The sequence below is a fragment of the Dermochelys coriacea genome, chromosome 7 (genome assembly GCF_009764565.3).
Source record: "Dermochelys coriacea isolate rDerCor1 chromosome 7, rDerCor1.pri.v4, whole genome shotgun sequence".
Lineage (NCBI taxonomy): Eukaryota > Metazoa > Chordata > Testudines > Dermochelyidae > Dermochelys > Dermochelys coriacea.
This window is the reverse complement of record NC_050074.1, coordinates 35647960-35669287: the sequence shown is the minus strand read 5'-3', so window position 1 is coordinate 35669287 and position 21328 is coordinate 35647960. Positions and strand designations below refer to the sequence as shown.

Genomic DNA, 21328 nt, shown 5'->3' with positions numbered 1-21328 from the left:
TCCATGAGCGCACCACAATCAGCTGATTGGTGCTGTGAGCCTGGGAGGGGGAGAAGCGAAGCTGCAGTGCGCTCGTGGGAGGAGGTGGAGGTGAGCTGGGGTGGGCGGGGGGGGCACAGAGGAACAGCTCCCCGCCCCAGCTCACCTCTGCTCCGCCTCCTCCCCTGAGCAAGCCGCTCTGCTTCTCCCTCCGCCTCCCTCCCTTCCTTCTAGGCTTCCCGCGCCAAAGGCTGATTGGTGTGGCAAGCCTGAAAGGAAGGAAGGAAGGGGGGAGAAGCAGAGCAGTGGCGGCATGCTCAGGGGAGGAGGCGGAGGCAGAGCGGAGGTGAGCTGGGGTGGGGAGCGGTTCATCTCCCTACCCCAATATGCCACAGTCTCACCTATAAGACAGTAAGCTTTTTTGGCTTCTGAGGACCGCATTATATCGGGGCAGAGGTGTATTTGTAAATTTATACCAAGTTTGCCAAATAGTTTCAGCCAAACAAAAAATCAAAATGCTTTGTTTCGGCCAGACTCAAAATTTTTCATGTTGATTTTGGCAGCTATGAAGAAAGCAAATGAGGACTAGATTTACTGAACGGTCCTGGGGAGAGGCAGCAACTTCAGTGGGTAGGGAATTCACTTCTGATGTGGAAGACCCCGCCTAATATAGAGAAGGGATTTGAACTTGGGTCTCCCACATTGCCACTGGGCTATGGGCTATTCTGGTATGGGACTGTCTCAGTCACTACTGTTGAAGCGGTTCTACTATTTATAAGTAATCAGTCATAGGAGCAGAGATTTGGACTTGGGTCTCCCATATCCTAGGTGTATGGCCTACCTGGCAGTAGAGTCACTTCCACTCCCTCTCCCTGGCCCCATGACTATTCATCATCATTCACAGTAGCCATTCAAAGTCATTAATAATGGTTTTGTTTGTTTTAAACAAAACGTAGAACATTGCTAACAAAATAAAAAGCCATTTTAGTTGAAAAGCCATTTTTGATGGGAAGCAACGTTTTGACAAAACCTTCAAGCAGCTTTAGTACCAAAGGCTAGTTTGTCCATGGCAGGAGTAGGGCCTGCAATTATAGATTGGTGCCTACCCAAAAAAACCCAGTTTGAACAGACTTTGCTTTAGAAAAGGTGGCCCAATCTGTCTTTTTTTGGATTTTTCTCTGTGGCTGTTAAATGTGCAGCTGTGTACAGTGTTTGATCATCTATTACATTTCTGAAGCTCTTACAAATAGTAGTGTAAGCCACATTAGGACATGTGGTGTGCTAGAGCAAAGGCTGAGAAGTCGAGGGAGTAGAGTGAGCAAGGAGGGGGAATAGTTTTGTGGCCTGAACATCAGGTATGAAATATGTAGGCTCCCTGAAACTGCAGGTTTGAATCTTCACAGAGACGACTCAGCCCTTCATTCTTCAGAGGCAGAAAAACTGAGTTCCATGTAGTGCCTTTTGTGGGTCTTTTGGAGGAAGTCCTAAAAGCCCAGATTCTCTGTTACAGCCCTGTCCATAGTTGGAGCAGTGCTGGTGAAAAATCCAAGTTTGACAGGGATAATGTGTGAATGGGCACAGCATGACGCTGGGAGGAAACCAGCCTTTGATAGGAGACTGGTTTTGTGCAACCAGCTCTGGAAGAGAGAGCTTAGTTCAGTTTTCACCTCATTTAGTTTTTGGGATTTCTGCTGACATTGTCAGCTGGTGCCAGTTTAAATGTGGCTTCTGTTTCATGCCATTGATTGCTGTCTGCAGCTGAACTACACTAAATTCACTGGTCTTAGTTCATATGGGCTGTCTCAGTGGGGTTGCAGAGGTATAAATGAGAACTGGACATATTGACTCTCATCATTTATCTAGAGGAAGGGAGATTCTCAGTGCTGTCAAGCATTTTATAACCATTCACTATGAATGTGGGCATCTAAATGTACTTATTAAGGTGTCAGGTCAGCTATTTAATATTCACATTATGGTGGGCATCTTCATTTACATGTGATCTCCCTATGGTCTGTGTAGCAGGGAGAGTTACTCCACTTCCTTGCTTGATTAGCTGCTAATTATGCTGAAACATGAGAGATGCTCAGAAAGGATTCTTAAACATGTATAGGATTCTGTGTTTGTCTCATGCACTTTTATGGCCTGATTGTGGAAATTGCATATAGCCCTGAGTAAAAGTCAGTAAATCACCCCACCCTAAGGGAAACTACAGGAGGGATGTGCCCCAGGAAAGAACGAATCCTCCCCCATCTCCCCAGTGTGCAGGGAAAGCCCACAATCTGTGTTATCCCTTTTAAGTGATCCATGGAACGGGAGGACGGGTGCAATTCTTAGCAATGCATTCTGGTCTCTTTCCTAACCCCATCTCTGCAGCTGTCAGCTATGTGGGCTCGTGTTCAGGGGAGTCCAGGAATACAAAAGCCAGAGTCCATTTGCTGGACTATAGGTGTCTGGAGGGAGCAGTCTCTGTTCATCTGAGCATTCCTGGTGCTTATACAGAGTGCTAAAGGAGGACAGCGTCCTATACCCTCTTTCTCTACTATAAACCAATATAAGGGCCAGGGACAATCTAGCCCTCAGTAGTCTCCTACATTTGTGGACCTGGTAAGTATAGTGCTTAGTGTGTCGCAGTGAAGTTTAGGGTTTTGCAAAGAGATCATAAGTTGAATGCCATGGGGGTAACTACCATCACCTCCTACGATAAATTAACAACCTTATTGTGAAAGAAAAAGTTGCTTATATTAGCAGTGCTGTTCTAACCTCATCTCAGACTGGCTATTTTAGCCCTTATTAAGAGCTGGCTAACTTCTTGTGTAGGCTAGTGTGTAGGATTCATTGCAAAAAACTGGGTAGTACGTTGACAGAAATATTAATTATGTGATAATGATAAATTCACTTCATTTGGGTGTTTGTGAAATGGTATTATATTTAGCGATTGAAGGCTAAAGTATTGCACAAAGTGCAGATTACAATATGCATTCAGTCATTTTCCCTCCAATGTATTTAGTTAGCCCAAGCTGTCAAAGGAGCACTATTTCATTTACTATTGCTACTGCAGTTTTGTCAAAAATCCAACATAAAGACAAATCTAATGTGAGACCAATGAAACGGTAACTTGCTCTATGAAGCATGGTACTTATAAAAAGATATCTGACAATTTATTAGACAGTAACTGGTTGCTTGTTAAGGTTCTGTATGTTCATTTGAGATTATCTTAAAGAACCTACACATTTTCCACATCTAGTCTATGGTATATTAACATATATCCAAAACAATGACTAATGTATGCAACGGTTGTGAGCAACTGTTCCTACAGCATTTGCCTTCTGCTTCCATGTGAACAGTAATTGAAGTCCACTTTGCAGCTAGACTTCAATATCCATCTAACTTCAATTGCCCTCTTTGTACTAGACAGGCCAAATAAGCAGGGAGTGAGGATCCCATTTCTGTAATTGGCTAAATCCTAACCATTGATTCAGACATCCTTGCTCCTGGGGGAAGTTCAGATTGACTCAATTCTGGGGCTTGGGCCCACCTCTATTTATATATAACACAGGGCACAAAAAAACTAGGTTGCTAATTGTCTCCTTTCTTTACAGCAATGTTGTGATTGCTGCACTCTGGGACTGAGGGTAAAAAGTGAGGGGCAAACCTGTGAGTCCAACCCAAATCTCGGCTATCCCTGCAACCACGTGATGCTGTCCTGCTGTGAAGGAGAAGATCATCTTATTCCTCCAGAAATAAAAAGGCATCCCGAACCTCTGCCAACAGTGACACCTGAGAGAAGTAGGTTCCCTGGTTTTAATTACAGGCAGTTGTACAAATGAGCAGTTTCTTCATTCAAAACCAAAAAAAAAGGTGATACTGTGGAAGTACAATTGGTTTCACTTTCAGTCCAAAATAAAGCGCTTCCTTTGGCCCAGAGATGGACTGAATTGGGTCAGAAATTTTAGATGCCTCTAAACTTGGGGTGCCCACCTATCTGCTGGTATTTCATTAGCCGCCAGGTTGGATGATGCAACCTCCTAGATTGTCCAGAATGGTTACCCCCAATGCTTTCACTGAGCCAAATAGGACTGACTGTTCCTTTCTGTGCACAGGAAATATTTACTAACGCTTAGGGCTTGTCTACACGTGAAAGTTAATCTGGAATGAGGTAGGGTATGAATTTAAAGCAGAGTAACTCCATTGTATTAGGCAAATCTGGAGTAAGGCACTCTTATTCTGTAATAAGAGCATCTACACAGAGTTCATCAAGAGTAACTCTCCATGTCCACAAAGCCTTAACCAAGCTCTCAGTCCTCTTGTTTCCTTGTTGCTTGTCACAACACTGATTTAAAGCCAAGTAGTTTCTACAGGGTGTGCTGAATAGTTTTACTGAAAAAGCATTTTCCTTTTCAAAATGCAGACTTGGGGCATCACTAGCGACATTTCCTCCCCATCCTCTCCCTTGAGTCCACCTTCAGTGGAAGCAAGTAGCTCCCTACCAAATGGTGTTGAAGAGGCTGGGAGTTCCTGTCTCTCAGGCTCAGTAAATGTAATGGCAGCAGCAGGGCAATCTGTTTCCTGCCTTTTTGCCATAGGCAGATGGGCAGTTCTGAGCCCTCAAAAGATCCTTTTAAAATTGGAGGCTGGCAGCCATACCAAAATACCAAAGGAGATTGGTGGAACTGCCTCTAGTGCTCCCCAGAGTCACTGGTGCTGGAATAGGCTGGCTGAAAGTCAGTGGGTCATTCCCATGGAAGACTGAAAAGGTAAAGGTGGGGTGGGTGCTTTTTTATAGGGGTTGCACCTCATAGACCACATTCTAATTGGCCTTTTGGACTCTGCTTCCACATACTGCAAGCTCCGTAGTGCACTTTGACTGCAGTAGGTCAAAGCACACTACAGGACATTTAGTGCACAGTAGCAAGGTCAACACAGTGACTTAGTGTGCAGCAGGTTTGTGCACTGTAGACTATACCCTAGAGTCTCCGTGTGGCCAAGCCCTGAGTTTGCTCCAAACAATCTGGCCCCTGACATATGGTACAAACAGAACCTCTTGAATAAGGTTTGCAAACTGCAGATGAACCAAAACTGACACATATTGGCCTATCCTTGTTTTGCATTAAATACAACAACACTTGTCAGTCAGGGACTCAAGATTTTTTACAAACATTAATGCAGCTCCTTAGTGTCTTTGCAAGGTGTGCAAATAGTGTTATATCCATTTTGAAAATGAATATACTGACACCAAGCAGTTAAGTGAATTTACCTAAAGTCACATAGTGAGAAAGTTGTGGAACCAGGGAATAAAATGGTAGAGTCCAGACTTGTTGTCCCTTTCTCTAACCACTAGATTATACTTTCTCCAGCATGATGTACCAAGCACCTGTTACACATAACTAACAAATAATTGTCCCTCTGGATAGCCATCTAGCATGCTAGATTCAAATCCTTGCCCATTCTCTTCTCCCAATTTGTACGTGGAATGGTTCTGTTTTAAACCAGTGTAGGGACTAGGTAGTGCAGCTAGTGCTGTTACACACCCATTTCTGACATTCAAAAGCTGTGGAACTTCAATAAGAAACAGAAATCTAGAACACAGAAGCTTTTATATATTTATGTATTTTCTTTTTAAAGAGTGGAAAGCTTTTAAAGACCTAATGTTTTAAAGATTTCTGGGGGAAATGACAACATTTGTGTGCATTTTCACCTGGGGCAAAGGACAGGGGTTATTTCTCCACTCGATTTTTTTCCAGAGTTTTAGCATATAGTATGTTAAAAAAAAAAAATACACTGAGCTTTTTTTTTTTTTAAAGGAAGGCTAAAGATGTTCATGGGCATTTAAAAAATAAGATGGTATAAAATGTGACCCTGATATTCTCAGTGTTTTCATGTGAAAGTTTTTGAAGCTTCTGGAAATTCCAACCCAAAAAATCTCCAAAAGTCTCGCCTAAAGAATCTTTTTTTGCTGAACAGCATATCAGAAGTAGAGTGAAAAAGGAACTATGTGTACCAATGTCTTTAATAATCATTTCATATTTTGTTAAGAATGCCCAGAACAGTCACACTGATGCAACAATAGTTTGATTCTTCAGATAGTTACAGCATGTGAAAAGTTGCAAAAATCCATTGCATATTTTTAAAGTATTTGAGTTTTGGCCAGATCCTCTTTTAGGATCAATGGAGCGACACTAATTTATAGCAGCTAAAGATCTTGGCCCTTACCTGTGCCATGCTGTCTAATCAGATCAGCTATTTTCCCTTGAGGTGGTAGTAAGGTATTGCTAGCTTTATCTTGCTAATAGAGATGTGCAAAATATTTGTACTAGTTTTCTAAGTTTGTGCTTTGGTATTTTTTGCATTTTACTTGGTACTCAAACTGAGCTGTTTTTGAGGAGGAAAAGTCATTCTGGTGAACTCATCTTTTGGAGTGAAATTTGGCTGGGTATGGGCATATTTGAACAAGAAGGGGTCCCTTCAAGTGAAGAGAGCTTCAAATCTTAAACCGCAAAGAAAATTAGGTTTTTTATATGGCAATAGTCATCCCCTACAGCAGGACTGGGCAAAACAAATATAACAAACTTTTGTGCACAAATAAGTTTCTCCAAATGAACACTTTTGAATTTTGCACAGATCTAATTAACAGCCCATCTCTTTTAAAAGCTGTGGCTCTTGCAAGCAATAGACAGTTGGTAGAAGGATGAAGCTTTGGTTTGTTCTGTATCTGAAACTCTTTACCTGACAAAAAGTCCCCTGTTACTTGTAAACCCCGCATCTTCACTTTGAGTTCTCAGGATCGTGTGATGTAGGGTGACCATATTTCCCTATGCTGAATACGGGACACCAGGTAAAATTATTCATATTCAAGCAAGTTCAATGGTAATCAATCTAATCATAGTTCTGATTTCAGAGTAGATTTAGTACAAACGTTCAAATTAACATAAAGTTGACTGAGCCCCTGTTGAAAAGAAGTATTGCAGAATTGGATTCTTTTTATTTACCTTCTTATCTTCAAAGCTTTAGGGCTCACACAGGGAGCAGTGACACACACACTCCCCTACATCTCTCTCGCATGGGAAGGTGATCAGCTGACCCGACCCAACCCTCCCTGCCTGGTGCTCTCCGCCCTTCATGCCTGGCTGGGCCCCTGGGACAGACCTGCCTCTCCTGTTACCGGGTCTTCCTGAGGCAACACATGGAGGGAGGGGCATGCATGTTCACATGCCCCCACTCCCCAGATTTCTGCCAGGGTTCACACTAGAATGTGGCCAGCAGCAGCCTTTCGGCACTCTGTGGGAACGACAGGTCAGGAGCTGCTTCTAGCCACAGGGGAGGAGGGGGGGGAAGGGATGACCTGGCCTGTGTCTTTGCAGAGCTCATTTCCCCCTTTCCCCCCACCCCACCATGGCTTGAAGCAGCTCCCTTCCCTTCCTGCCCGCAGTGTCAGAAGGCAGCTAACACCTCCTCCAGGCTGCTGCTGGCCACTGACATAACCCAGTCACCTCCTGTCCCCCCTCCCCTCTGCTACAGTGCAAGCAGGAAGGGGTTAAGTCCTAAGGATGCATTGTGCACCAAGGCCCAGGGAATCTGACTGCAGGAGCTTCAGCAAGCCCAGCCAGAGAGGTGGCTCAGCAGCAGAGGGTGCCTGGGGACGGAGCAGCCCCATGCCCCTTGGGGGTAGGACCCGGGTAGAGAGGGGAGTGAGTGAAGAGGAAGCTAAGCTCCTGCCTGAGGGGATGTTGTGGAGCCACTGGGTTGGGGCACGAACAGGCTAGAAATTGCTTCTCCCCCCTGCCACTCCAGACAGGGCCGGCTCTAGGCACTAGCAAAACAAGCAGGTGCCTGGGGTGGCACATTTCTAGGGGCAGCATTCCGGCGCCAGCCATGCTGCCCCTAGAAATGTGCCACAGCCCCAGCTTGCCTCCGCCCCGCCTCCACCTGGTCCCCTGAGCGCGCCGCCGTTTCGCAGCTGTTTCGCGTGGCAAGCCGGGGGGGGGGAGAAGCGGAGCAGCAACGCGCTTGGGAGGAGGCAGTGGAGGTGAGCTGGGACAGGGAGCAGTTCCTCTATCGGGGGAGGGGGGCATTACTTCCTGCGCTCCCCCCACCCTCGCTCACCTCCGCTCCACCTGCTCCCCTGAACACGCTGCCTCTCCGTCACCTGAGAGGGAGGGGGGAGAAGCGGAGCAACGGTGTGTTCGGGGAGCAGGGGAAAGCTGGGGGGATTGCGGGGAGAGGAGCCGCAGGAAGCAATGCGGGGGGGATGCGGCATGCACGGGGGAGGAGGCAAGGCCAGGGATTTGGGGAAGGGGTTGGGAAGCGGCGGGGTTGGGGCAGAGCCAGGGTCGGGGGGGCACGAAAAAAAAAAAGCGGGGGCGGCCCAAAATTTTTTTGCTTGGAGCAGCAAAAATCCTAGAGCCGGCCCTGACTCCAGAGCTTAGCTGAGGGGCGGAGAGGCTTCTCTGTGCCAATGCTGTACGGGGCTTTGGCACATGCAGGGTTTGGCTCCTCCTGGCCAGCGCTTGGGGCCAGAGGATTTTGGGCTTTCCTGGAGTGCCAGCCCTGCCAGAAGCAGTTTGGGAAGGAAGGAGCCTGCCGGCCAGGCTGTTGGAGAGCTGAGTATTCTGACCAGGTGCTGGTTCTCTGCACAGTGCTGGGAGTGGGAAACGCCCCACTGGTTGGAGGGAGGGGGGTAGTTATGGATGAGCAGCAGGGCTGGGGGGTGAAGCAGCGAGAGGACAGCGAGAGGGAGAGCATGTAAAGGGCCAATGGGTGGGCAGCAGAGGTGATGCATAACCAGCCACTGCCTGGCACCCACACTCACCAGCCACCACAGAGCACAGCCAGTGCCGGCCAGAAATGGGACAAGGGCGAGACCCTGCTGGCTGAGAGCTGGCACGCAGTGGGGACTACACTGACGGACCAGCAGAGAGAGCGGCCAGCCCCCCACGCTGCAGCCTTGCCCCGCCACCAGGCTTGCACACCCACTCTCATTGTTGGTTACTGGACCCCCACGCTCACCAATGGTGGGTGGGTGGGTGGCTGGTGAGTGGGGATCCGGCCAGCAGCAGGACCCACCAGTACTGGTGGGGGAGAAAAAAAAATATGGGACAATTTGCCCATTTTTTAAGAAAAATCGGGACACCTGCAGGAGGGCTTAAATACGGGACTGTCCCTTTAAAAATGGGTCATCTGGTCACCCTAGTGTGATGCCAACTTCTGTCAACCTTGTGTAGAGTAGAATTGACAAGACTTGGCACCTCTAGCTATGAGGGGGGGAAAACTTTACTCTTTGAGGCCTCTCTGCTGTAACTAGTCCAGTTTTAAATAGTTACATGTTGGTTTGGCTTGTTACAATAAAATTCATGGGGTGGGGGGGTGTGGAGGAAATCACTTTTACTATAGTGTAATTCACAGTTGCCCCTGCAGAGGTCACTGTGTGGCTGAGGGGAGGGAGCAAGGAGCTTTCCCTTCCCAGCTTTGTCCCTAAGCATATGGATGTGGATTTGGCAAGGGCTTGCTATTGGCAGGGCAAAATACCGAGAGCCAGATGTTTGGAGGCATGGCTATTGTCCCTGTCCAGCCCCTGCCAGGCACTGGACAGCATCTGTGCCCCAGTTCAGCACAGCACTTAAGCACATACTTAAATTTAAGTCCTGTTGATGTTAATGGGATTTAAGAATGGTGAAAGTTAAGGATCCGCTGAAGTGCTATGCTAAATAGGGATGGTTTGTTGAATCAGGGTCCTGGAGAGCTGCATTGGGATAACAGGTTACATCTTTTCAGAGGGGGTAGATGGGGTACTAGTGAGCATGCTGCCCTATCACTCCTAGATCCGTTATGTCTGCACGTGTACTTGGTAGGCATAATGCTTCCACCCTCAGTCTGCTCAAGCTCTGTCCTTCTTCCTCTCCTCTAAGGTCTTAATTTGGGTCTGACAAGTCCAACTGAAGAATTACTGTATTTTACTTTAATCTTTCCTAAATTACTCTTTTAAAATGCATAAAATAATTAACGTGGCATTCAATTTTTCTGACATTTAATTAACTTTTACATAACAGGAAGCATAGTAATGTATTTTAGTGGAACTGGCTTAAACAAATACTTGGTAAAGAAACAGACCTATTGAAAAGAAACTCTTTTTCTAAGTACCAAACCAAAACTCATACAGAAATACAACAAAACCACTTTAAGTCCTTAGTAACGTTATACTCTACTTCTATTAGAAAGAGAGGCACTTCCAGTCAATAAGTGGAAGTGGCCTGGTGAAAGAAAACATCTGCTAGGTAAATATTTTGTCTGTGTAATAAATTAAAATATCTTCCAGAAACAGAACACTCATAAACAGTTCCCCTTTAAAGGGACACACCTGGAAAAATAGTAGTTTTGATGTATTAGGGTTATCTGTTCAAACTATCTGCAGGATTTCAGAAAAATTCTCTTCTGCTCTTGCTTCTTAGCAGGGCCCTTTTTTAAAACTCTGGCTCCGCACATGAATAGATGCATGACCCTTTGCTCTTGCTGTTCACTCTCAGGCACTTGATCCAGCCAAAGCAGTTTGTAAGCGACAAAGAGGAAAGAATAGGAAAAAGGATAAGAGAGCACTGATTGCTCACCTACTGTAGATACACTAGGCATATCTGAAGCAAGCACATTTTTCCCCCTTTCTGATTGGCTTGAAGCATCCCTGCTTTAGTGAAATAAGGGAATTGTCTTATTGTTAAACTTTGTAGGCTGAGGATTTTTTATGAAAAAAAACTATGAATGGTGTTGCCATTAGGCATCATTCTTGCATTTCTTTTCTGTTGCTAAGGATTCAGTATAATCACTAATGCTTCTTATTACAATACCCCATAGATGACAGCTTTTATTTAAAAACAAACAAACAAACAAAACCTCAAGAGTTATCAAAGAGTTGGAATTAAGTGATTTTAAAACATAAGGTGCTAGGAACAAAACAAGATGTTTGTTTCATATTCAATAGTGTTTCTTAGTACTGAAATGATATGGAATGCAACATTAAATATCTGAGCACACACAAACATGCATTAGAATCTCTAGGTTTTCTGAATTTTATTTTTGTGAAACCACAGAATAAGTTACTGAAACTTATGTGATCCAAAAGGGAACACCACTGCAGGTTTGCTAAGGTTTAGATCATGATCTCTCCAGGGGTAGCAAACGGGAGCTTTCCAGCTTTATAGAGAGAGATCTCTGGACAAATCAAGCAATATAATCAAGGCACAGGACATTTCTGGAGGATTTGATAAGTGGCTGAGCAGAGGAGATGACCCTAAATGTGGCTAAAGGCCCTTGATCACAGATGCATATTAATCCCAAAGAAATACTCTGACCCATGCTCAGCATACTACAATAACATGATTTTTTTAAATTGTGTGGGTCATATTCATACTATACATACAGGGCATGCCTGCAGAAGTAATGCCTTGAATAGGAACTTCTCTGATTACTCTAATCATCTCTCAATATTTGTTTCTTCTTAAAATTATTAGTAGATATATGGATAGATGACTGTGAAGAATAGGGAATTATTGATAGTATTCTTATGAATACTGTGTGCATATTTGTGGGTTTAGAGGTTATCTTGTGGCCAGTTTAGTTAAGTCCAGCTCTTCCCAACTACCTAGGTTTTTAATTCAATTGCCTGGGCTCAAAGGAACAATACTTGATGGGTGGCTACCGCCAATGCCCTATGGAGAAACATATAGACCAGTTTGAATCAGGTGCAGGGTCCCAAATCAGACAAAAGAAAGAAAATAATGGATAAAAAGCCAGTGAACTAACTGGAGAGACACTGACTGGGGAAATCAGACTGAGAGGTAGAAGCTTCCTGGACAGTCTGCCTCACCTACCTAGAACTGGCAAGGAAAGACCAATGCAGGATAATGCATTTAGGCTTTTGTCATTTTAACCCTGGTTACTGTATTTGTTATGTTCCTATGGATAAATAAATTATATGTGTTTTGAAAAAGCCGTCATAAGTCACTATGTTCGTCAGCTGATCGCAGCTGGAGAGAAATGTATAGCAAAGCCTGAAACCCAGTGGGCCTGCTAGGATAACATGGTCGGCGAGACTGGGTACTGTAACCTGGTGATACAGTCAAAAGTGGCATATGCCACAGAGTGCCAGCCTAAGAGAAATACAGCTAAGGTCCTGGGGCTTAGAAAGAGTGCCCACAAGAGATACGGAGAGTGGAGTCAAGGTATAGCACCTGCCCTAGAAGCATATCAATAACTTTATCCAAGTTAAAATTATAATGGGTAGGGATAGTTAGCATGGAGCACTGGACTGAGACTCAAGAGACCTGGATTCTATTCCCGCTTTTCCTACTGACCTTCTGTTTTTGCTTGAGCAAGTCACTGTGTTTCTCTGAGCTTCTGATTCCCTTCCCATCTTTTGTCTGGCTTGTCTCTTTAGATTGTAAGCTTTAGGACAGGGGCTGGCTCTTACTGTACTTCTGTACAGTACCTAGGACAGTCAGTCCCCAGTCTCAGTTGGAGCTTTTAGGCACTACTGCCATACAAATAATAATATAGGGGACCTTACAAACCTTACAAACAGAGTGAAGGTGCATGAAGGACCATCCTTTAGTCGGTGGCCACTTTAAAGAACTGCATCCTCAAAGCTTACACAACAATTGTGATTGCCATTTAGTTAAAGAACCACCTATTTAGGGCAAATATTTTTTTTATCCCTTGAATAGCTGCTTAAGGTGGGTTTCACTGTGTCTGCTGGTGTTTTTTTCCTCATGACAGGACATGCAGTATTCTCTAGGTTCTTATCTTGCTTAATGACACTATAATGTTGGTAGTTTCAGAAATTGAGGATCACAATGAAGCCTTGTCCATCAGTAACGATGCTGAACTGTCTAACAACTTACCTGGAGATGACCTGGATGAGTGCCTTGTCTATCCTGGAGAGCTCTGTCAGCACCTGTGCATCAATACAGTGGGATCTTACAAGTGTTCATGTTTCCCAAGATTTACTCTGCAAGATGATGGGCTCAGCTGTAATCCAGGTGAGAAACATGGACAGGAAAAGAATAAAGAAAAGTCATCCCATACATGACTAGTAATGTCCCCACCTTTCCAACTTTACTGACCTGTCCAGTTTTAATCTGACTTTTTATTTAGTCTCATACTATCTGAAACAGAGTGTGAATTAAATGTTGGAGAGAGAGAGAGGTTTTACGAGGAAAATAGGAAATCATAGCAACTAGATCAGCAGGATATTCCCTCAGCTATGTTGTCTAGTCTTTATCAATTTAATTTTAAATGACCCAAGCAATGGAGGTTCCACTATTTTTCTTCAGTCTGATAGTTCTCAGTCAGGGATCTTTTCCTGATATTGGTTGAGAAGCTTTTCAAAGTTATCTACGGGTGTTAGACATGTATCTTCCACTAAGAATTGAAGGATCCATTAAGAATGGAAGATACTTTCTTGTACTGGATTTCCTTAGTACGACTCTGAACAATTCTTTGGAGGTTCCAAGGGAGGAGTTGTTGGGAGTAAAAAACTACTTATATTGCATTGGGGAAACTAATAATCTGAACCAAACCTGATTCTTCTAAAAAGGTCCAGCCTGATGTTCAAACTGAGGATGTGACTAATTTCTTCATTTCCAAACTCACGTGTCCTTTAGTAGTTATAATTTCAAATTCTCTTTTTATCATGAATATGATTTTGTAAATTTAGCATTATGACTTCACATCAGAATACAGGAGCAGAAAAGGTTGGAGTGTGAGCAAGAAGAGGAACCTCTTAAAAATGTTCCTGCAACTTTTTAAATTTGCATACATTACAGAAAAAATGTGACAAATGTAAACGTAAATGCAGTTGGGATGTCATTTTTCAATAGATCCTAAAGGAGGAAGGCACCTTTAGGGTCCTTTGAAAAAAGTAAAGGATTTGTAATGATTTGCATTTGCAGTGTGTCATGTGTCACATGAGGTATTTTGTATGTCATGGCTAGTTTTCCAAATGAAAATAATATTTATTCAGGTCAAACACATAGTAGTGCTTCCTGAACTTGAATTTTTTTTGCAATCATTGACTTCTGTCCAGTGATATAAAATATAACGTTGCCGAATACAGTGGAAGGCTTGCAAAGAAGGCTTATTGTGTTGTAATTGTTTGGATGTTCTCCAATGGCAAGATTTCAAGTCAGCTAATTTGAAAAGTTAAAACTTTAGGTTAATTACAAGTGCTTTTAATTTAGACATTCTTTGCTTATTTAATGAGCAAAAGAAATGTTGCCATCCAATTTTTGCCAAACCTTAGACTTTAAGTACTGTCAGCTAAATCCAAATAATAAATTCTTATATCATCATTCTTCTCACCATGATTTTGAGAAAGTTACATCAGTGAGGTATTTTTTGTCTACGCTCTTGCTACAGCTGTCTGCTCTTTTGTTTATATTAAATTCTGTGTAAGGAATCTGATACGGAGGTGGTAATGAAAACAGTTCTGTACTTCAGCCTTGCAAAATTTAGTTTACTCTCTCACCTACATCAAATGTGTTTGTTTGATCCTGCCACCAACATCATCAGGAGCCTGGTAGTGGGGTAGTAGATTTTGTGTCTGGTGGCAAATTTTCATGGCAGTTTTGCAAGACTGCTGTACGTAAAGCCGCATCAGATAAGTGCTGCTGTGTGCAGAATTAGTGCTGGGTTCTACTTTTGGGTTTAATTTTTATTCTTTTTTTTTAAACATATGTAACATCTGGGTCTGTAAACTTAGATTAGAAAACTTTTGGGAATGAACTTTCCAGAAATGGTCCGTACATTTCATGAGGGTGTTTATGCTTCATGAGGGTGTTTATGCTGAAGCTGACCACCTGCGACTATGTGGTCAGTTGTCCCGGTAGCTGAAATGATCAAGAGTTTCTCTGCCACTGAAGTGTGAAAATGACCAATGAAACCTTGTGAAAGGGCTATTCTGGTCATCCAGATAGACCATCTCAAGGACCAAGCTAGAGATTGATCCAGGTGGTGCTCGATTTGCAAGGATGCTGTCTCCCTTTGGGATTTGACTTGATGATGGGTTCTTATAAGATTTTTGGTGATCACTACTTGTGGTCAGACTGCCAGTAAAGAGAGAACATCTCATTGGTGCTTTCAATCCTGGCTTAAGCCCATAGGTATATTAGGAAATAGGAGAGGTGCTAAGCACCTACTATTTTGAGTGAAGTTCCTCAGATCACACCTTAATGAATATAAATGAGATGCAATGGTGAAAACAGTTGAATGAACCTTTGCTAATGTACTCTAAATAGGTTTGTCTGGAGCTTTCAGTGAAAGTTGGTGGATGGTTCTTTATATTATACAGTAAATAGTTTGCCCATATCTATTCACAAACAGTAACTCATTTAATATGCAAACCACTTCCTTGCCAAAACTTTTTTTCTGGCACTTCTATTTTAAAGTGGACTCTTCTTTTTTAAAATATATGTGATCAAATTCAGTGTCCATTTAACTTTGTTTTCATCGTAACAAATAAAAATGCCCTATGAGAAGTGGGAAGTGGTATATTGGCATACCGTTTTCCAGACATCATCATTTCCTCATCAGTAACTTCCTAGATGATTAGAAGGAAGGCTTGAAATAAATTAAGATGTGTAAAATCTACAAAGCACTGTAATCATTCAGGTTTACATTTTCAAAAGTGCCAGAGCCCAAATCCCATTTTCAAAAGTGACTTAGGCAAATAGGACCAGATTCATGAAGGTATTTAGGTGCCTAAAGATATAGACAGTTGTCTAGGCACTTTTGAAAACTCCACTAGGCACCAACCTGCATTTTTAGGTTCCTAAATACCTTTGAAAATCTGACCCTTAAGGTCCTAATTCTCATTGAATGTCAATGTAACTTAGGCTCCTAAAGTCTTAAATCACTTCTGAAAAAGACACTAAAGTTTCCTAAGTTTCAGAGTAGCAGCCGTGTTAGTCTGTATTCGCAAAAAGAAAAGGAGTACTGGTGACACCTTAGAGACTAAGTCACTTAGGTGCTTTTGAAAATTTTACCCTCAGTCCAGGATGAAGTAATCTTCAAATTCCTAAGGGAAGGCTGGGTCTGCATTAGGCATGCAGTAACAATAGTTCCATATGCTGGTCAATGCAGAAAGAGCCCAAGCTGTGGGACACAGAGGATGGTGGAGCTGGGACAGGGCTTCTGCACCAATATTCCATTCACACTGCTGCACTATAAGCAAGATTATATAGCTCATCTCCACGTTTTGCGTGAGTTTAGGAAGAATGCTTCGTTGGCCTGCCAGGTTGCAATGCCCCACCAGTTGGCTATCTAGTAGCCATAGCATCTTCCCATTTTCTCTTTCTGGCCATAGTACCTGGTGAATATCTCCTCATGAGCACTACATGTCTTGTTTTCATGCTGGGCAAGGGAAAGATGTAGTGCATGAGGAGAGGGCCTTCGATTACATCCAGCTATGCAGCAAGAAGAGACATGCATGTAGTTGGATGTCTGGTTAATCTCCATTCTTTCCTGCTGTAGCTCTCAGTGCTCCTACTGGACTTCTTATTCCTCCTGTTTAATATTTCCCCCTGACGAGGTCTGTAACAAATCCATTGTGTTTTATATGTCTGTCTCCTCTGTCCTCCGATGGACTCTCGGGTATGGATAACCCCACTTAACTCTCTGCAGAACCCTGATTATTTTTTCTTTTAATTTACATTTTCCTGTTAATATTTTGAAAAAAGAAAATCTCTGTTTTTACAGAGATTTAATCAGTGATGTCTTAGTTCATCCAAAATGTGCCTTTTATTTGTCTTAGCTGGGTTGGCTTACCCTCGTGCAGGAAATCTAGCTGGATTAGACACATCTGTATCTCTTGTTTTATTTTCTGACACTGGGAAATCTAACTGGGATATACTACATGAAATTTTCCTGCCCTTGCTTCATGCCTCTGCGCCTCTCATACCTGTGATTTTCATGGAAAATCCCCATGCAGTAATCCTGGTCAGTCATCTCTCATTGTCATACACCCTGTGGGTCATATTGTGCGCTCAGATGTGTGTGTACCACTTCTGCTGAAGCCAGCAGGAGTTGTACAGCCCAGGGCAGAACTGGGCCTTGTTCAGCTTAGACACAAAAAGATGACGCACACAAATTGGATTGCTCCTGTTGATATAACAGAGCAGAGCACTAGTTTAGACCTGCTGTCATACCTTTAAAGGTGTTTTTTTTTAGACACTTAAGGGAAATGATAGATGTTAGTCACGAAAAGTCCTACTTGTCTGTTTGGGTGTTGTTCTCTTGCATTCTGTGCCTACAACAGTGGACATATTATTTTCAATTACATTTTAGTAGAATATACAGCATATGTTTGAAGACCACGTATATTTTTATATATTGACCATGCAATTCACCCAAGAAATTAAGACAAGGAGATTGGCTTCATAGCAGGGCAACAGTCTAAGGCTTAAATCATAAACTGTTATGTGATGAATTAGATTTTGACACCTACAAGAAAAATTTAACTTGGTGGAGGAAATGTACAGCAGGCTACCCTGCCTTCTAATTCTGGAGCATATCTATTTATGCATACAACCCTCTGCATGTGCTTATGCTATTTGGACAATTGCCTGTACACAATATGTTTTAAGATCACAAATATCTACTCAGCACCTTCATCAGTTTTGCAGGAGAAGTTATGGAGTCATCTGAAAATCTATTTTTTTAGATTACAGAAAGTAGCATAACTGAATGAAACGTCTGACTTGGAATCTTTGCTTCTGGCACTTGAGGGATATGATGTAATATTCATCTCTACATTCTTTGGTTTTGTACATGTTCACAGATATTGATGATGGACAAAACATTGATGATGGACAAAACATAGGAGTGGAAGCCACCATTGCTACAGACGCCTCTAATATTCAGCCTACCACTATTAAGACTTTACAAGTAGAGCAAAATAAGTGTAAAGGTATGTATGACAGACAAGCTGGAGACACAGATGGTTTAGGAATGTTTACAAGGCTGGAATGAAATTCCAAAGCTCCCTTGGCTGATTTCATTTCCGTGCACATCCATACATAAGTTACCTCTTGTATTAGCCTGAGGAGTTTAGAAGATTGTCAGGAGGAATGTGCTGAGGTAATCTGAGGTTAGACTCTAATTTCAAGGTTATTACACACTTGCTATTTAGGTTAGTTTAAGCAGAAGAGCAGTGCAGGATAACTTAAGTAACACAGGTAGGAATATTCGAGTATAATAGAAGGATGGTAAGTACCAAGAGATTGTTCATTTATACATTTTATACCTGGGATTATACTTGGGTGAACAAAGCTCTTTAGATGACTTCTGTGTTGAATTTTAAAATGTTTGAAACTTTGCTTTGTCTAGATAATGGCCCCTGCAAGCACATCTGTAATATTGTGGAAGGAAATGCTGTGTGCTCTTGTTTAAGTGGATATGCTCTCATGGCTGATGGCGTTTCCTGTGAAGGTGAGTAGGTATTTCCACTGAGATAATAGACTAAAGACACATTATATGGCTCCCATTAATCTTGGGAGCCTCATGGACATTTCTCTAAGGGCCTATTATTTTTGGTATTGCTAACTGCAAGTGATAATAGAGACTTAACTTTACTGTACTTAAAACTAGATCGCACTAGGGATGCTAAAAGTGTTTGAGCACCTCAGACATATCACTTAAAACATCCATCTGGTGATTTGAAGAATTGCCTGGTTAGCCATTTCCACTGTGGTGTTTAAAGATGCATTCCCTGACTGTATGCAAAGTAGTTAAGATTGGTCAGACCATACCTCTTGTTAAAACATAAGACCTTATTAGTATCCCTTTTTCACTAAATGTGAAATGTAAAATTCACCTTTTGCTTTACCTAAGTCTTGTATTGGAGTTGTTCAGGTTGGAGGAATGGGGCCTGTACACACCTTGCATGACATTGGAGGGGGGCCTCCAATCAAAAGCAATTGGGGCCTGGGCCATGGGATCTACAACAGCACAAATCCAGTAGCCCTGACATTCTGCAATGAAGTTGTGAAGTGGCAGAGGCTACCGTTCCAGCCTATGAGCTAGCATGGAAACCAAGAGAGGCTCTGCTGCAAATCTGTGTTCTCTCTACAGGTGGAGGAGTGAACTCCATCCTTCAAGCTAAGTTTGTATGGAAGGGTTATTTTCACTGTGGGAAGTTATACAGTAGAAGAGGCATTTGTAAATGACTGAAATGGGTTTTAGAGACAAGATTGGCGAAGTAATATCTTTCTTGGACCAACCTCTGTTGGTGAGAGAAACAAATGTTTGCAGTAGAATGGCCCATTAATACCTCTGCAGTCATAGGAGAAAAGGAGGGGGATAATGCGTTACAGGTTGTTGTAATAAGCCATAAATCCAGTGTCTACGTCCAGTCCATGACTTTTAGGCTTTGTCTACAGTAGCCCTTTTGTCAATAAAACTTTTGTTGGTCATGGGTGTAAAAAAACACACCCTTGACCAACATAAGCTTCACCAGGGGTCTCTCCAGGGTCCTCTTTTGCAAGTGTTGTGCAGGTTTCTTTTGAGGATGACGACTGATAGGTCAGAATATAGTGAAAAGTGTTCAACCATAGGTGATGGGGTGTTTTTGTCTTTATCATTTTCCTGTATGAGTTCAACACTGTGGTGTTGGTGCATTTAGTGCACTGGATGAGGGGTGTGCAGATGGGGTTTTACTTCTGGATTGAAACAGGTTCACTCAGGGTATTTGGGTGGCCCATTCCATGATGCCATCTACTTCTCTGGTGAAGTGTCCTTATTTGGTGATGGTGGTTTTAAGTGTGTTAAGGTGTATACTCATAGTTCTCACCTACCATGCCACACAGGAACCCATATGGGGTATCATCAAACTACAACAATCTGTAACCCACTACCACCCTCTTTTTGTCCTCTTACTGCAGAGGTGTTAATGGGTCATTCTACCTTGATTGGTCCCTTACAATATGTACTAACTACTTATGCTAAACAACCTGTTTCACCTTGAGTTTTGCTGTGATGCTAGGAGTTCCTTTCCCAGACCTGAAGAAGAGCTCTGTGTGGCTCAAAAGCTTTTCTCTCTCACCAAGAGAGGTTGGTGCAATAAAAGATATTACCTTACCCACCTTGTCTTGCTGATATCCTGGGACCAATCTGGCTACAACTACAATGCATATGGGAAATGGGATTTGTCATGGTTGGTGCTGGGCAAATAGTGGGGGCGGGGGGACAGACAATCTATGAATATTCACCTGAATCTTTAAATAAATTTTCACTGGCCTTTTTGTGTTTGCTGCACTGGAACACTTGAATGATCTGAGTTTCACTGGCATAAATGGCCCAGATCTTCAGCTGATCTCCAGCACAGCTCCCTGGGCTTTACACCATCTGAATGTCTGTCTTAGGTATTTACAAACAGTGCGTTTCAAAAGTCACATCATGATTATTCACAGAATCTGAATTTTAAATTTACACATCTGAATATTCACATAGGAAGTGCTTGCACAGTCCTCCAGTCATGGAACCGACCAATGTCAGGTGTCTTACCTTGTCCTTATAATAAATATCTGATCAATCATAACTAACTAACTAAGATTGGATAATATCTTCTGAACTCTCACAGAGAACTGTTCCCAATCAATCCAGAGGGTTAATATTTTTTAAAACATAGATTCTCGAATGCTATTGAATATCAGTTGAATCAGCCTAATTCAAGGAAACCCTAGAAATTCCATGAACAAAAACAAGAGGTTAAAATCCTGGGATAAATTATTCCCTATGAATCCTAACTTAAATCTTGTCATGATGGAGATCAGCTTGTTTCACCAATATCAGTGTTGAGATGATTGTCCCTAGGCAACCACGGTAATATTTGGAATGTTAATTGTATCCTTTGCACTGAACATAATGCTCTGCTTAAATTGTAATATGATACTAACATGGTAGCTCCAACACGCTGTATTTAAATGGCTCCAGTGTGGAAGAAATATTGTATCATTTCAGGAACAAAGCTAATAGAATTCTATTTTTCCCTTTTGGTTGCAACATGTTGATATAGACCTGGATGAGTGCCTTACAGGTGCTCACAATTGTTCCAGAAGCCAGTTATGTATGAACACATTGGGATCATTCTACTGTGTCAACCACAGGGTGATCTGTGCAGAGGGCTTTATAATCAACATGCATAGAAAATGTGTTGGTAAGATGATAGGTTTAAGCCATTCACTGAAGCATCATAATTCTTCATGCTGCGCAATGCATTGAAACCATTTGTGCTAAAAGGCTCTCTGGCCATCTTTGCATATGACATTTCAATGTGAGTTAGTAAAAACACATGTGCATCACGCACTCCATG

The 21328-nt window shown here is 42.6% G+C and overlaps 1 protein-coding gene across 18 annotated transcripts in view; it reads left to right on the top strand.

The window, feature by feature from the left end:
- FBLN2 (fibulin 2) overlaps positions 1 to 21328 on the top strand; it is a 190130-nt gene that overhangs the window by 135055 nt on the left and 33747 nt on the right. For 11 of the 18 annotated variants that reach the window (XM_038411559.2, XM_043518106.1, XM_043518112.1 and 8 more), the window contains 4 exons: positions 3579 to 3765; positions 12795 to 13001; positions 17798 to 17926; positions 18346 to 18447. In XM_038411559.2, coding sequence (XP_038267487.1) covers positions 3579 to 3765; positions 12795 to 13001; positions 17798 to 17926; positions 18346 to 18447 — 625 coding nt within the window. Of the gene's footprint in view, positions 1 to 3578; positions 3766 to 12794; positions 13002 to 17797; positions 17927 to 18345; positions 18448 to 21031; positions 21173 to 21328 lie in introns of all 18 variants that reach the window. The other 7 variants (XM_043518107.1, XM_043518096.1, XM_043518100.1 and 4 more) reach the window with 1 other exon arrangement.